General features: G+C 39.6%; 1 protein-coding gene across 8 annotated transcripts in view; it reads left to right on the top strand.

Moving 5' to 3' along the window:
* The window catches only part of TMTC2 (transmembrane O-mannosyltransferase targeting cadherins 2), an 874,097-nt gene that overhangs the window by 144,863 nt on the left and 713,023 nt on the right, over positions 1 to 16,211 (top strand). For all 8 annotated transcript variants that reach the window (XR_014252178.1, XM_082418933.1, XM_082418934.1 and 5 more), the window contains one exon: positions 9,720 to 10,290. Coding sequence is in view for 7 of the 8 variants with exons in the window: in XM_082418933.1 (XP_082275059.1) it covers positions 9,720 to 10,290 (571 nt within the window). In the remaining variant the exon portion in view is untranslated. The remainder of the gene's footprint in view (positions 1 to 9,719; positions 10,291 to 16,211) is intronic.

Below are 16,211 nucleotides of genomic sequence, written 5' to 3'. Positions count from 1 at the left end.
CCTAAAGGCCTCATTTTAACTTCATTACCTCTTGAAAGCTCCGATTTCCAAATACAGTCACATTCTGAGACACTTAGAGATTCAACATATGGATTTTAGGGGGACACAGTTCAGCCCGTAACATAGGGAGGGCAGTAGACAAGAAACTGAAGTTTGGATTCCAGCGTGGGCGGCTCTGATCTGTACCGATGCAGATGTCTCACGCAGGACTCCTAACTTGTCAGGTCCACATCTGCTTACTCACGGGGCGGTGACAAGGATTCAAGACAGTCGTGAACATGAGCACATTTGGTGAAATATAAAAGCATGATACAAATGCAAGGTGGTATTGTAACATGGATACCTGTGAGGGATACATTGGCAACATGTGGAAAATTTTAAGTAGAAAAGACAAAGGATCATTGCAAATATTTGGCTAAAGAAGCCTCTTGGCTAGTCTGTTTGGCTGAAGGAGAGGAGTGAATAAAGAAAGGTGATTTGGTTAAGACTTAATTCAGAGAAGACAGGAGTTAGGCTTACAGATAAGCCAAACATCTGGATGATGTGGGTGAATATCTTCGCATCTCCCAATGGAGCCTGTTTTCTTAAAGACTGTTAGTTTCTTGGTTTAAAAAATTTCCCCCTACCTTCCATGGTCTGGCAGTGAGAACTCTTAGTGGGTTTCCAAGCAGTATCATAGCCGGAAGGCACTTTTCCTATTTACCTTAAGTGAAGAGTCTATGACACCTCCTCAAGGATGTGATTTTTTTTTTAAGGTAATACTTGAGTAGTTGGGAGAACTTCCATGTACTTTAGGATATCTGTTCTGAAATTTGTACAGCATGTTTATATACATAGGCAAGTATTTTAATTGAAAAAGTGTATTCTCAGCTTGCCATGCCTACCTATTTAGAATGCATTTGGATTCTTAAGCACAAAGCACATCATCTTCTTTTATTCTGTAAAAACACATAGAACAAGACCATGCACAAAATAGGTGTTCTTGGAATCTCATGGTTACACCTGTGTTCTCTTTCTTGGACTCTGGTGTCCAATAGAGCCCAGTCACTTTTGAAAACTATAATCTCATATTCATTTCTCATCTTAAAAAAAATCAAACATTTGTAGTATTTTAAAAATAGAATTATAAGGAACCAGTCATACTTTAAAACATATCACTAGTGCTCAAGACCCCATCGTAAGGGAAACATAGTATGAAATGTAAGAAAACCAAAATTTTTTAATCACCTTTTTATAGAACTATGAATTTTTGAAAACCTATGAAACTGACTGAAATTCATAAATTATATACAGCAGTGTACTAAAGTGGTTCATAAACTTGGAGTTTATGGAGTGAAAAACTTTTGGGAGTGAAAAAGCTTCATAGTACCTCTTGCAGTGGTTACTAATTTCAAGTCTGGAAAACTAGGAATAAAGATATTTTCATTAAGCTTTTAAGTTGAGACTGATTCAATTTAGTACAGCTTGAAGGAGGTGAATTGTAAGTATAATATTTTATGTTAGGGTGGCATGATATGGACATAGCGAACAAATACTTGTGTGGAAAACATTAATATTGTTTTTCATCATGCAGATTGCAAGGCAATGAAAAATATTTCAAGTTGTTAAGAAGCTAATATTAAGGTAGAGGATTATTTTAATCAGTGAAATTAAATGCTTGGAGTATGGTTTTCATGATTATCTCATGCTGTTAGTTTTTGCTTTAATCTTGTCAAATGCGTTTCATATTAATACTTAAAAAAACATTTTTAGTAACAGAAGTTTTAATTGTATAATTTTTTTAAAAAAGTTTTTAATTTTTTTTGGCCACACCGTGTGGCATGCGGGACCTTAATTCCCCCGCCGGGTACCGAACCCATGCCCCCTGCAGTGGAATTGTGGAGTCCTAACTACTGGATCGCCAGGGAATTCCCAGAAGTTTTAATTTTAAATCATCAGCTTTCTTTTAAATGGATTATTAATTTATTTTCAGGGTTACTTAAAGTTTTTTCTTGACCATTTCCTGTAGAAACTCTGAAAATGGCAGCATTGATTTATTTGGGGAACTAAAGACACTTATTTAGCTAAGGTTCATCCTTTTCATTTTCTCCCACTAAGACAAGAAGAGTATCTGGGCAAACTCTAGACTTGGGAAGCTCTAGAGAGTGAATCTGAATCTCCAGCAGCTTAGTTCAGCTTAGTTCAGCTGCAGCTGGGGCCACATTTAATCAGAAGGCTTAGTTTTCTTTGTTTGGGGGTGGGGGGAACTGGAGAGGGTTGCTGTGTCAGATGTAGCTCATAAAATTCCTTTATTGCTTACAGGAAAAACTCCTAAAGAGATGGAAGAGGAGTCCACTAAGAATATTCCTTTAGTTACAACGCTGAGCATTCTCAGACTTACCTTCTCACAAAGCGAGCAGTTACTCGGGGGCCCTGTTCCTTGGATGTCTGACAGCAGGCTCTTTGTTACTCCTGTGGCCTCTTTTCATTCAACATCTAGACAGTGACAATTCGCATTTTTTAAAAAGTGCCAGTTGCTTAGGAAGTCATCATCTCTGCTGTTGAAGGGTTTACAATTTAGTAGGAGGAGATCAAGATGGAAATAAGTTTAGGAATGTGTTACATGTGTAATGATAATTTCATGCGTAAAGCATAGTGCCTTCCATTTCTGCAGGGACCAAGAAAGCTAACACCGAAATTTATTTGCCCTACCTGACATTCCTCTATGAATCTGAAATGCATTGCTTCTCGCCAGACTAAGACAGGCTGTAAGATGTTACAATATATCTCTCATTTCCCTACCCTGGTAGCTAAGTATTTGCATATTTACTGGAGCTTTCTAAATATAATGGCTTATCCCTAAAGAGAGACTCTAATGAAGGGATTACAGGTTAAGTGGGAAATGCGTGCCAAAAACATTTGGGTAAGCCAATTAACCTGATGGTTTTTCTCAGTTAATTATCATTAAGTGAACAGAGTTTAGTGCCCAGAGTGAGTGAACTACTTTTAGATGCAAGTGATAATTCCCTATATACTTAAAACAATGTAGAATTTTTCTAAAAGGTGAGTGCAGCTTATCAATACCAATCATTTCTAGTTAGAATTCAGTTCATCAAATATATATTGAATGCCTACTGTGTGCAAGGCTCCAAAAGATAAATAAGATACCGTTCTGTTTCTTAGGAGTTAACAGTGCATTGGGGAGATAAAGCAAGTCCTAACAAGCTGAATCGGACCTGAAGACCATTGCAGAGCTTGATGTCTAGCCACATTGCTCTCCATCCCATGAAGGACAATAGTACGAGACAGAGTAATGCCAGTGATTCCTGCCACTCCATCCCTCAAACTTCACTCCAGCCAAACCAATCTATTGCATTTTTTTCAGGTCCCAAGTTCACCACCTTCTTCTCTCCTGCCTCATGGTCCTTGAAAATATTGCCCATCAGTCTGGCAACATCCCAACTCCCTTACTCCTTTGCTTAACCCCTTCCGTGTATGTAGACATGCTTTCCTCCAGGAAGCTCCTGACCCGCTGACTGTCGGGAGTTGTTCTGTTCTCCCAAGGCAATCAGGATTTCGTGTTAGAGTGGTATTTATCACACTGCAGTGAAATTGCCTCTACACATCTTTGCCTCTTCTACTAGGCTGTTTCTCAAAGTCAGTGCATCTGTTTTACTCCCCATTCTGTCTGCAGTGCCCTTTATAGTGTCTAGCCCATCACAGAATGAATGAATAAATGAGTGAGTGAATAATTTTCTTAAGACAGAATCAATCCATTTTGTTGAGTTGTGATTTTCAATAGGGTAGAGAAGAGGGACTGTTAAAATGCCCTGATTTCAATGCATATATTTCCTCCTACTCCTTCTGAAATGTCTTCCACATCTCATCCCATTTAAGATCCCTGATGATGGTAGTAAGAAGTCAGTGTTATTAATGGGAATGTGTCAATGAGCAATGTTAAAATCGAGCCGATTTGCAACAATAACTAGGAGAGACTGGGCCATCACAAACGAGCATTGGCAATTGAAGTATATCTGGACAGATGTAAACTGGTCGAAGAACAGCAATCCAGGCAGAGGAAGGGAAAAAAATGATCTGAGCGAAGGCCTAGAAGCTGGGAAGTTCGGTTGACATTAGGATGCATATAGAGAAGTAATGGGAGATTGGCCTAGAAGTCGTAATGGGGTTGGCTCTGAATGCTGGGCTGGGAAGGGTGTTTATTTTGGTAAGAAATAGGATGTGATGAGGGATTCTTGGGAAGCAGAGTGATGGTGTTAGGGTTATACTTCAGGAGTTATATTTCAGGAAGTTTCTCTATCCACAGCATGTATAATAGATCAAAAGGGGAATGAAAGCAGGCAGGGATGACTATTCAGTTTTACAAATATTTGTTATGTGCCTAATATGTATTGGGCATTGAAGAAAATATACTCTTTCCATGAGGGGACTTTGAGCCTAATGAAAGAAACAGAATAATAAACAGGCGCTTTTAGTAAGCCTGCTAAGCAATAGAGGTAGGAAATGATGGAAGCCTGAATAGGGGCAGGGGAAGGAGAAAAGAGGAGTTAGAGGTGAATTTAAGGGAAACTTGCGAGTTGGATTTTTCTCTGAGATCCTGACTGGCGTCAACATATCCTTAACCAATTTAAAAGTAGATGTAGGAGCAAAGAGAGAAGGACCCCTCATGTACAACCTCGGTGTCAGTGGTGCAAGAATGATGGTGCTTAATGAGGGGCTTGTATGAAAAAGGAGGTGGTGTGTAAGGAATATTATTTGGATTCAGTCTTATTCAGCTGAAGATACTGAAAGGGCAACTAACAATATTACTTGATAGTTACACAGTGCTATTTTATTTAACACTCTTCTGGTTGCACATGTCAGAATAACAGTTCAAACTAGTGTACTGGCTTATTGGCTTATTTAGTTATTGGCTTATTTAGCAGTGTTAGCTTCAGGCATGACGGGATCCAGCTGCACTAAGAATTGCCTCTGTCTCCTTGATCTGGGTTTTTTGTGTTGGCTTCATTCTTAGGCTCTGTCTTCAGGGAATCCTTTAGTAGCCCTAGGATTTCATCTCATTCTTAAAAGAAGATGTCCTTTCCCAGTAGATTGTTGGAGCTGTTTTGACTCTGACCGACCTGGCTGGCTAAGTCAGTTCTTGTGGCCGGAAATGAGGATGGGGGGATATAGTACGCTAACTGGCCAAATCAAATGATAACCTTTCATCAGGAGGTGGGGATAACAGCTTCACTCTATGCACATGGACTGAGGGTGGATGTGGCCTGTTCTCAGAAGGAAGATCAGGACACTGTTAACTAAGAAGAAGGGGTCTGGAAAAACCAGTCCGTGACACCAGGCTAAGTAATTTTTCAAACATTTTAAGTTAACATTGCCTCATTTGATCTTCAACACAACAATTTGTGAGAAGCGTTGTTATCTACCAACTGTAGGCAAAGAAGCTGTGCTTTAGAGAGGTTAACTGGTCAAAGGTAAGACTCTGGTGTTAGTAGAGGAGCCGGGAGTGCTAATATTATTCAGGTGTGGCTGTCACCTGGGGCAGTACAAGTGTAGGCTTGTGAGCCACACCCAGACTGGAGGCGTAGGTGGAGAAAGCATCTCTTGAGTTGCAGGTGTCAAAGATGATGACCACAGAGGTGGAAAGTGTAGAGAGAGGGGAGGTCAGGAGACAGAACCGAGAGAGAAACATCCACATTTGGGAGAAAAATCTGAAAGAGATGCTAGCCAAGGAGAGTTGCAAAGAAGTCAAAAAAGATAGGAGGGAAATGGGAAGAGTAATGTGTTAAAGACCCAAGGTAAGACTTCATAAATATTTATTATTTTGTGCTGAGAGTGTCATAAAAGCTTAAAGGAATTTTAAGTGAAATAAGACCATGGTACATAGATTTTTGAAGGCTATAAATATGAAGAAAGAGCACTGATTTTGCATTGATGGCTAGCACTAGTTGTTTGGTGTTAATGGTGATAATACTAATAATGACAGCAACTAACATGTGTTACGTATATTACATATAACAATGTGTTTTTTGCTTACTAACTCCTTCACTCCTCAAAATGGTCCTATAAGGCAAGTACAGTTATTATCCTTATTTTGCAGATGAAAAAACTGAGGTACAGAGAGGTGGAGTAACTCCGGTCCAGTTGGCTCCAGACTCAGTTTTCTTAACCACTGCATTTCACTGCCCTTTCTGGGCATAGATAGGTGTGCTTGGGTAGCACTGAAGCAGGGCAGGTTAACAAAGGCCATGCTCTTTCTTCTTTCTCCTGTAGAACAAATTTCAACCCATCACCTAAAAGAAAAAAAAAATTTTTTTTTTAAATATAGAGTTTGGCCTTTACTTACTTTTTAGTAGAACAATTTGAAAGTACTTGGGAAGAGTGCGCCATTTGATGTTTGGAGAATCTAAGCATCATTCCTCCTCTGAAGGACTGATGGCCATCATTTTTGTGGGTGCTCATGACTGAAAAGGTCAATGGACAGAAAAAATAGTAGTGAGAGAAACCCACATGAGGACAGTTGGGATGGCAGTGTCATATCATTCATCCGTTTTATGTTTTACAATAGCGTTGGCCTTTGTCAACATTTTTTAAAGGAAAAATCATAATGCAGCAAAAAACAAAGAGCCACAAATGAACAGAACTGAAAACAGATTAAAACCTCCTTGAAAGCTTGAGGGACTGGATCTTTTTGCTTCAAAAGAGTATCTTGGGCCTGTGTTCTCTGGAGAATTCTGCCTACAATTGTTTCTTTTCCACACCTGCTGCTTCAATGTTCTTCACCTTTCCTGGAGTGGAAAATTTCCCAATTCCTTAGTGTCCTTCTGAATTTTCAATACCCACTCACAGAAGTAACATCAGAAATTATATCAGCATGACATTTTGTTTTGAGTTAAGCCTTTTCATTGACTGAGAAATAGCAGGTTTCCCCTCTTTCAGTTTTGGACTTGCATAAGAAAATGCAAATAGGTGAGAATCCATTATGTTGAGTGTTGAGCGACTACCTTTACTTCTCATTTTGCTGGCAGATTATTCAGATTCCATTAAATCCCTTTTGGTCTGTATCTTTCTTAATATGATGTGAGGGATGCATAATGCATCCCTTATCACTGACTTGCATGTGTGACGTGACTTATGTACTAAAGCCCAGTACAATTTAGTCTTATTTCATGTTCTTTTGCCGTAACATTTATCGAGTAAATAAAAACCTGGCTAATAATAAGATAACGCCCGTCAGAGAATTTTGTCAGACCGAAGTCTCCCTTAGTGCAGTGTATTTTGAACATGGGTGGGATGTTCCTTTGCTCTTCTATTATTGTTTTATTGACACTGTTTGCCTTTAATTCTTTTTCTACAGTGTAAATTTAGGGCTGTGCCGCATCAAAGGTTTTTCTCACAATGAAATTATGAGATTTGTTAGTTTTGTTCTTTGTTTTGAAATACTTGTTTCATGAGAGTTAGACATAGTATATCTTGTTGGCTGCTGCAGATTACTAGATTTATGGCTACGGATATAAGAAATTCTGGCAGCTTTGAACAGATTTTTAAACGTGTGTTTCTTTTTTTTTTTCCTTTCCCTCAAAATGTCTTTACAGAGTTAGTTATGGAGCTGAACTAATAGCATGTAGAAAACCTGGTTTAGGGAACATGCGTCTCCATTATATAAGGATCTGCCACTGAAAGGGTGAAGTATTGTCCTAAACAAAATGTGCTTTTCAGCTTTTCTCGCTAAATTAGCCAAGCCTTATCCCACAGTGCTTTGCTGTTGAACTTTCTGCTGCCCCGACTTTGATAGTATGAACGTTTCTGCATTGATATTAGAGAAATTCACATCAATATCTAGGTTAATGTTTAGTGGAGGCCAGTTGGCTTTTCATTCTCAATGGCTTGAAATCAGCTCTCTCTAACAACACTGGCAGTTTGGCAGTTTTTCATATTTCTTTAAAATTTTAATTATAACCCATCAAGTCTTAAGCAATTACTTCTGGGGTAGACTCTTGATGAATGTCATAACAGGGTGTTTTAGTTTAATGGATCCAGAATAACATCTGTTTCTAATATTTTAAAAGCCAATTTATATGGAAATTCATTTATACACAGTCAATACACGGAGCCTTGTAAAAATCAAAATCAAAATGGAAAATCAAACCACTGTGATATAGTAGGTCTTCTGTTAACAAAGGATTTCACTGATGAGTAGATTCAGCTGTGCTAACACCCAAACTATTGCAGCTTAAACAAGATAGCAATTTATTTCTCATACTCAGGTAGTTTGCCAAGGGCTGGTATGGTCTACCATGACAGGGACTCGGTTTCCTTCAGTGTTATTGCTCTGTTGGCATGACTTCTATTCCTAAGGACACCTTATGAGTCACGATGGCCGCTGGAACTCCAGCTATTACATCTGTGCTCCAGCAGGAAGGGGGTAGGGTAGAAGAGAGAAGAATACTAAGCTTTTTCCTTTTAAGGATACTTTTTTCTAGAAGTAGTGCATAGCACTCTGCTTATGTTCCACTGACCAAATATTAGTCACTGGCCAAATACTAGTCACATGACCATATTTAGCAGCAAGGGAAGATAGGAAATGATAATTTTTTGTCCAGAAGACATGTACCCAGCTAAAAACTAAAGGTGTGTTGAGTATGGGAAAATGGAGACTATAGACACTGGAGAACTGTCTGTAACATTGAGTACTTTTTAAAACCTGATTTTAACAGACTTTCTGCCTTTTATTGAGCATCTAGAAAAGTCAGCTCGTTTTCATAAGTAGATAATATACGCAGAAGGACTCGCATAGTGTTTGGCAGAGTAGGTAACCAACTACTATTAATGTATGTTGATGTCTGTTTTCATTCCAGCCCCCAGGTGCACCTAATTTCAGAGGTTGTGGGTCAAACTGAATTTTATAAGGGACTTTTTGTAGATTAGAATACAGTCTTTGTAGAATAATAATAGCAGCAGCTCACAGGGCCAAGATGTTCTTTGCCCTAGGTCTCCAGAACACTCATGTATCTGCAAAGCAGTGTTCTTTGCTTTTTTACACAGTAGATAAATGAACAATTACAAGGGTTAGAAATGTGGAATCTCGGCCTCCTCCCCAGACCTACTGAATTAGAACCTTTACGTGCCTGTTAACGAGATCCCCAGGTGATCTGCGTGTATGGGAAGCATTGCTCTGGGCACAGATGTTCTACCTAAAATTTATTTCTGCTAGCGGGGGGCTAGTCCTTGCTCCAAGTGTATCCCCTGCACCAGTATCACCTGAGACTTTGCTTTCTTAAGAAATGCAGATTCTCAGGCCTCATATCAACCTGGCACCTGAAATCTGGATTTCTAGCCAACATGCCACACGCGAGCAGTTGTTTGGCAACTGCTTTATTGAACCTTAAGCGTTAAGCCTTTAACTCTGCATTTATTCTTTAAAGGTATTTGCATTCAAACAAGGAAGAAAGCTTTTGAGGGAGAGAAATACAACCCTAATTGCGGATCTAGTAAGCATTAAGGGGAGGATCTGAATTCAATCTACCTGTAAAGCCGCCTCCAAGGCTCATTTGCATTAATCATGTATACCTGGAATCCCATCATAAAGCCACGTGATGACAAAGCCACGTGATGACAAAGCTAGGAAGGAAGGCCGTGTTTCAGCAGTATATTTTAACAGTGAATTTTCTTCTTTCTTTCTGTATTTTACATTAGATTTCTGTTTTCGACATTTTATTTTTTAGCCGTGCTATCAAGACTAATCAGGACCTTCTCCCAGAAACCCCATGGACCCACATTTTCTACAATGATTTTTGGGGAACGCTGCTAACCCACAGCGGCAGCCACAAGTCCTACCGGCCACTCTGCACTCTTTCCTTCCGCCTGAACCATGCCATCGGAGGGCTGAATCCCTGGAGCTACCACCTCGTCAACGTGCTCCTGCATGCGGCGGTCACTGGCCTCTTCACGAGCTTCTCCAAGATCCTGCTTGGGGATGGGTACTGGACCTTCATGGCTGGCTTGATGTTCGCCTCTCACCCCATCCACACGGAGGCGGTGGCAGGAATCGTGGGCCGGGCCGATGTGGGGGCCAGTCTCTTCTTCCTCCTCTCCTTGCTCTGCTACATGAAACACTGTTCTACAAGAGGCGCGTCGGCCAGGACCTGGGGTTGGTTCCTGGGGACAGGACTGTGTGCCGGATGCAGCATGCTGTGGAAGGAACAAGGAGTGACGGTCCTGGCAGTTTCAGCCGTTTATGACGTCTTTGTCTTTCACAGGCTGAAAATGAAACAGATCTTACCCACCATTTACAAAGTAAGTGATTGTTGGTGCTTGAGCGTTGAATTACTGAGTCCTCTCCTTGCTTGGTCCCTTTTCCCCATTTAAAAAGCAAATGTGTTCCTCTTCAAAGAGGATTTAAAGTAAGTTACTTTTTGATCTTCGGGAGGTGGAAGTGTCCTCTCTGACCTTTCCCTACTAACTGGGTGTCAGTCACGGATTATTTTATTTCTCAGGTTTCTTGACTTATTTTCATGATTTCCAAGGGGGTAGAAGGACAATTCTGCCTTGTAAAGAATATGCATCTTTATTATTTATTTACTTTTACTCCTCGATTTCAGCCCTAATTCCCTGTAATCCAATAAATTGCCTCTAAGAGGTGTTTGAAAAAAATAACACAGCTGATCGTAGAGCTAGATGCTCGACTCTGTCAAGAGGAAATTCTCTGCTATTTGTTAATACTACTTTTCCTGAGCTGACTTTGGAAAACAACCCTCTCTGCAGTGCACTGGGAACTCACATTCTTAAATCATGAGTCATAGTCACCTTTTCCTGATGTAGTGTATAAGAATAGAAGAGTCAAAACAGAAAGTGGTTATTGTAAGTGTTGCCCTGAGGCCAATTAAGACCTTTGCTTCAGGGCTTAATATGTGTTCTTCTGTATCCCCTTAGTGGTTTCAAATGCAATGTCGTCTGAAGGTCACGGAAGCACTTTCGGATCCCAAGTACTTAAAGGGAACTGAGCAGTTTTCTGCTGGTGTGTTTGGGTGGACCAACACCTCTTTAGAAACTGCCTCCTTCCCATCTCCCCATCCTCCCTCCCAGACAATAAACTCACCCTTGCTTTAACTTAAGTATAAAGACAACTTCGCCAGTGTTTGCAGACCTCAGCCATTTTCTAAATCATGGACCTCTGCCAGCTCCTCCATCCTTTTGGACACTCTTAAGCAAGGAATTATGGTTTAGGATACTGACCCTGAGAAAGCTGTCAAGTTTTCTAGTTTTTACCACTTTTTTCCTCTCAGTTCTTAATTTTACTTAGAATTCAATTGGGAAGAAATTGAAATAAAGAACAAAATTGAGGGAAATGGAAACATTTATTTATTTTTATTTTATTTTATTTTTAAAATATATTTATTTATTTTTGGCTGCGTTGGGTCTTCGTTGCTGCGCACGGGCTTTCTCTAGTTGCAGCGAGCGGGGGCTACTCTTTGTTGTGGTGCATGGGCTTCTCATTGAGGTGGCTTCTCTTTGTTGGGGAGCATGGGCTCTAGGCGCCCGGGCTTCTGTCGTTATGGCGCACAGGCTCAGTAGTTGTGTCTCGCCGGCTCTAGAGTGCAGACTTAGTAGCTGTGGCACATGGGCTTAGTTGCTCCGCGGCATTTGGGATCTTCCCGGACCAGGGCTTGAACCCATGTCTCCTGCACTGGCAGGTGGATTCTTAACCACTGAGCCACCAGGGAAGTCCTCAGAAACATTTATTTATTTTTAAATGACTTTTTTTTTTTTTTTTACGCAGGAGGCAGAGTAATTACTGCTGTGCCTCTGCTCTGCAGGGAACTCCAGTATCAAGTGCTTAATGAAGTTCTTTTGTGATTTCAGTTCAACGCTGAAACTTTAAAAGGAAATTCTGGTTAGAGTTTGATGCTTTGCAAACAACATATGGTTTGAAAGTCAAGCTTTTAATTTCAAATCGATTTTAATTAGTCTCTCAAGGAAATTTAGGGAAAATAATCTTTTTCTTTCCTTTGAAAACCATGCCATCAACAATAGCCAGTTTTCTTGTTTTACTGGAAATACAAATAGAGTAAGTGTAAGTCATGGTCCTTGTCCTATGCAGGGTGAGAACTATTTGGGGATGCAGACTGGGTGTTTTAAGACCTTGCATTGATAGCCTGTGAAACACCGTGGTTTCTCCTACAGAATTTTCATGTTACCATCTCATGAATTAGGAAATTACCTTGGTATGTCAATTCAGGACTTGCTTTTAGGACCTTTGAGGTTCTCTTTGGAGAAATTTTCAGGTCTGTAAGCCTGTTTTCAAGGATTAAGTTGCTGATTGATCTCCTTACTATAAATATGTCCCATGCAGTATTTGGGACATACTTATAATAGAAGATTATTCTTTGTTCATCTGAAATTAAAATATAACTGGGCATCTCGTATTTTATTTGGCAGCCTCACTCCTGCAACTGCTGCTTCAGAAAACGAGAAGTGCCACTAGTGCAGGGGACAAAAACTTTTCTCTCCATCTAAGTTCTTTGGCTGGCCTAATAATCAAATTGCCCTAAGACAGATTAACAGGAGAAAAACAAATTTTTAGTTTTGTACATACAGGACCCCCGCAAAGACGGGAGAAGCTCCTCAACAGTTAGGCAGTTGAGGTTTCTATGCCATCCTGAGCTAAGGAAAAGGGAGAGGGGTCTGGAACTTCAGAGGGAGGAAGACGATTCACAGGAAGACAGGACGAGCAAATGTTTGCCACGCCAGACCAAAGAGTCTTCCTTATGTAAAAAAGTTATCTTTGGTAATAACTCTCTTCCTGGCACAGGCTAACTAACTAAATTCTTTCAAGCATTTAAGAGGGAAGTAAAAACTTCTTCCTGAGTCTGTTGGGCCTTAATTGTCTTCAGCTCCATATAATCCACATGCCAAAGTGGCACATTCTGCGGCAGCCTGCCCCGAACCCCATCACTGTGAAGGAATTCATAAGAGTAGAGAGTGTGAAGTCTCCCGCACTATGGGAAAGGACTTAATGCTTTGAATGTTCAGTGTCTTGAGAAGTTTTCGAATGGAAACTTGCCCAGGCTGTCTGGCAGCCACTGCTTGCGGGCAAGGGAAGTGGTCAGGGTGGCAAAACCCTTCATCTGATAGTTGCTATCTCAACTTAGCTTTTTCTTTCATTCTTAGGTTTTGGGCCAGTGAGCTTAATGAGGACATTGGGATAACAGACTTTACAGATTTGTAAGGAACCTTGAGACCATTTATGCCAGTCCCCTTGTTTCCAGCTGAGGTGTAGAGAACCAGAGATGTGAAAGTCACCCGGAAAATGGTGGAATCACTAGGACTAGAAGACATATTTGTGACTGTCTAGTGATCTTACACTGTGAAGGTGTGAAGATGGATAAAGAAAGCAGTCAGATGACTCCACAGTAGAGAAGAAAGTTATAGGCATTGACTCTTAACGTGCACTGGCTGAGTCACCTTGGACTAGTTCAATGACCTGTTTCTTCATGTAGAAATAGAGATAATTAGTGTTCTCTGCTAGAGATGTTAGGAAGATCATGTGAAACTGTAGAGTGTTCGTTGTGAACTGGGTGCCCAATATTTGGAAGTCACTTAATGCACATTAGTTGAAGGGGGAGAAGAAATATCAGTGGAAATTGTAATTCTTTACCTCAAGAAAGAGAAGGCCAAAAGATAAATTTCTACTAGTCTTTAAACATGCAGTGGTTTGAAAGCATATGAATTCGGAATCAACTAAAGCTGAAGCATGAATATTTAAGCAAAAACTTTCATTTAGAATTTCATGACTATGGGACTTATAAACACTGGCATAGATTACATATGGAAGTTATAGAAAAATTCCATATTCTGTCTTTAAAATAAATAGATTTCTATGCCTGGGGTGAGTTAGAAGAGACTCTGAAGGAAGTGGATTAAAAGACTTTTCAACCTTAAATGAATAATCGTCTTAAATATCTTACTAATTAACTCTGCATCAGAGTTATCATAGTTGGCCAGATGAAATAAACTTCCCTGCCTTATTAAAACATAACTTATATATAAACAGAAAAATCCAGTGCACAAATGTTTACCTCTGTTAGGCAAACTAGAGAACCAGCCAAATACTCAAAAATCTAAAGATGGTGGTCCTCCTCAAGCTGGAAATTATTAAAACCAGAGGGGCAAGGCTCTTCATTTTTATAGTTTTGTCCGTAATGTTTTTCTCATAGCAGTCACACTCAGCTTCTCTCTTCACATTTCTTCAGAAATGTCAGAAGTTAGAGGCCTATCAGATCCAGGCCCCAAAGTCAAATGCACACCAGGACCAGGCAGAAGGGACTCTGCTGAACTAGAGGTTATGCTCTCCCACTCGTACTTCTCTCCATCCCATTATTGCAATAAGCAAATACAGGTTTCAGTTTCGTAGAGGTTAATATTTTTCTAAGACAGACAGACATCTGGATTTTCTATGACATCTCCTGTTATTTAATATTGGTTACTAATTTAAGAACAAATATGCCCTGTTTGGGCCAGACAATATCCTTGGGATGACCGAATTTGGCCAGAAGTCTTGGCTGCCATTTTTTGACTTCTAAGATTCATGCAAGGAATGCCCGTGTCCATATGACATGTAAATTTTTTGTAGTTCTGCAAAAGAAATACGAAAGTTTTTTCTTCGGTGAAGTGTTTGAAAAACAGTAAGTACCCAGAAAATCATAGATATTTTATTTAGTATTTGGTAACCATGTGTAGTGTTTATATCTGCCAGGCACTGTTCTGAATATGTCAAAAATATTAACACATTTAACTTATTTAGTAAATGCTTATCAAGAGAGTAATATGACTTATGAAATAATGTGGTTGAATATAATATGAAATAATATAGTTTTCAATAGTTAGGAAGATTTCTAAGAAAACAATATAAAATCTTCAGGAATGTGTACGAACAAAATTAGAGTTCATAACTATTTTTTTTGAAAATTGTTAAATGTTCTAGATCTTCACTTCAGCATCTATTTACTATGTTTCCTACATTATTCTTGGCATCTAGTGCACCATTTGGCACATAGTAGGTACCTAGTAAATTATTGAATTCACCCTTGTTTAAGATTGACTTTTGAAAAGGATGTGCCTGTAATGGTAAAGTGAAATCCTATACTCTCCCCTTTCTACAGTGAGGATTTCATTACTGGTTAGTGAGGTCTGGAAGGTGGGATTGGAAGAAATGCATGTCAGAAAAATGTTGAAAAATGAGTTTTCTTGACCTCTCACCAAATGATTATTTTAGCCTTTCTTAGATGATTTTCACTTACTTTTTGACAACATAAAACTAAGGGGAGTGGGGAACCCTTGAAACACACTTACACTAGCCTTGCAAATAAATGCTAGACTTTTATCTGCCCACAAAATATTTTACAAGTCTTCCATGACCCCAGGAGGTACATGGGTAATAAAATCAGTAAAGGCAACATTTTTCTTACTTACCCAACATCAGTCATTGCTTACCTAGTGGCCATTTTCTGTGCTTATTTAACATCTGTTAACTGTTTTAGTGTGGAAACATCTTTTTCCCCCCACTTTATTAGCCTCATAATGACTTACTCAGTTACAGGTGGGGAAAAAAAATTTAAAAGGGAAGGAAATCTGAAAGTGGGTGTAACAATTCTAATTATATCCCAAAATAATTTGGAAAAATGAAGCCCTTTGAGTTTGATCTTTTTTAAGACTTTCTCTAAAGATGACTGCATTAATTTTGCTGTAGTTGCTTCCAAGATGTGCATTATCTGGACAGCCTCCTTCAAATAAAATCTTGAGCTCTATTTCACGTAAACAAGGTAAAGAGACTATATTATTAGAGAGGGAAACGGGAGGCATCGCCACTTTCAAAACACAAGTCATCTCTGTCTAGAAATAACTTTATTTTAATGCTAAGCAGGATGTGTTTGATGGAGCTTGCCTTTGTTGAGCAAGTTTACCTTTATCTTGGGTATTATGTAAGCTGGGCTCTATGGCGGGGTGCAGTGATCAGACCCACAGGAACAAACAGTCCCATGTTTCCAAACCATTCACAGGGTTTATCTTGAGAATGGTTTCCGAGGTTTGGGGCTTATGTTCTGTTGAAGGTTTGGGTTTGTCACAGTCGGAACACTGAAGACATTAAACGCAGTGCTTCTGTATATCAGACTATTTTGTGTGACTCCCTGTGTACAGAAGAGCCAGCGCATAGCCCG

The sequence above is a fragment of the Balaenoptera physalus genome, assembly GCF_965194825.1.
Source record: "Balaenoptera physalus genome assembly, chromosome: 13".
Taxonomy (NCBI): domain Eukaryota; kingdom Metazoa; phylum Chordata; class Mammalia; order Artiodactyla; family Balaenopteridae; genus Balaenoptera; species Balaenoptera physalus.
The sequence above is the reverse complement of the archived record's forward strand: the minus strand, read 5'-3'. Positions and strand labels throughout refer to the sequence as shown.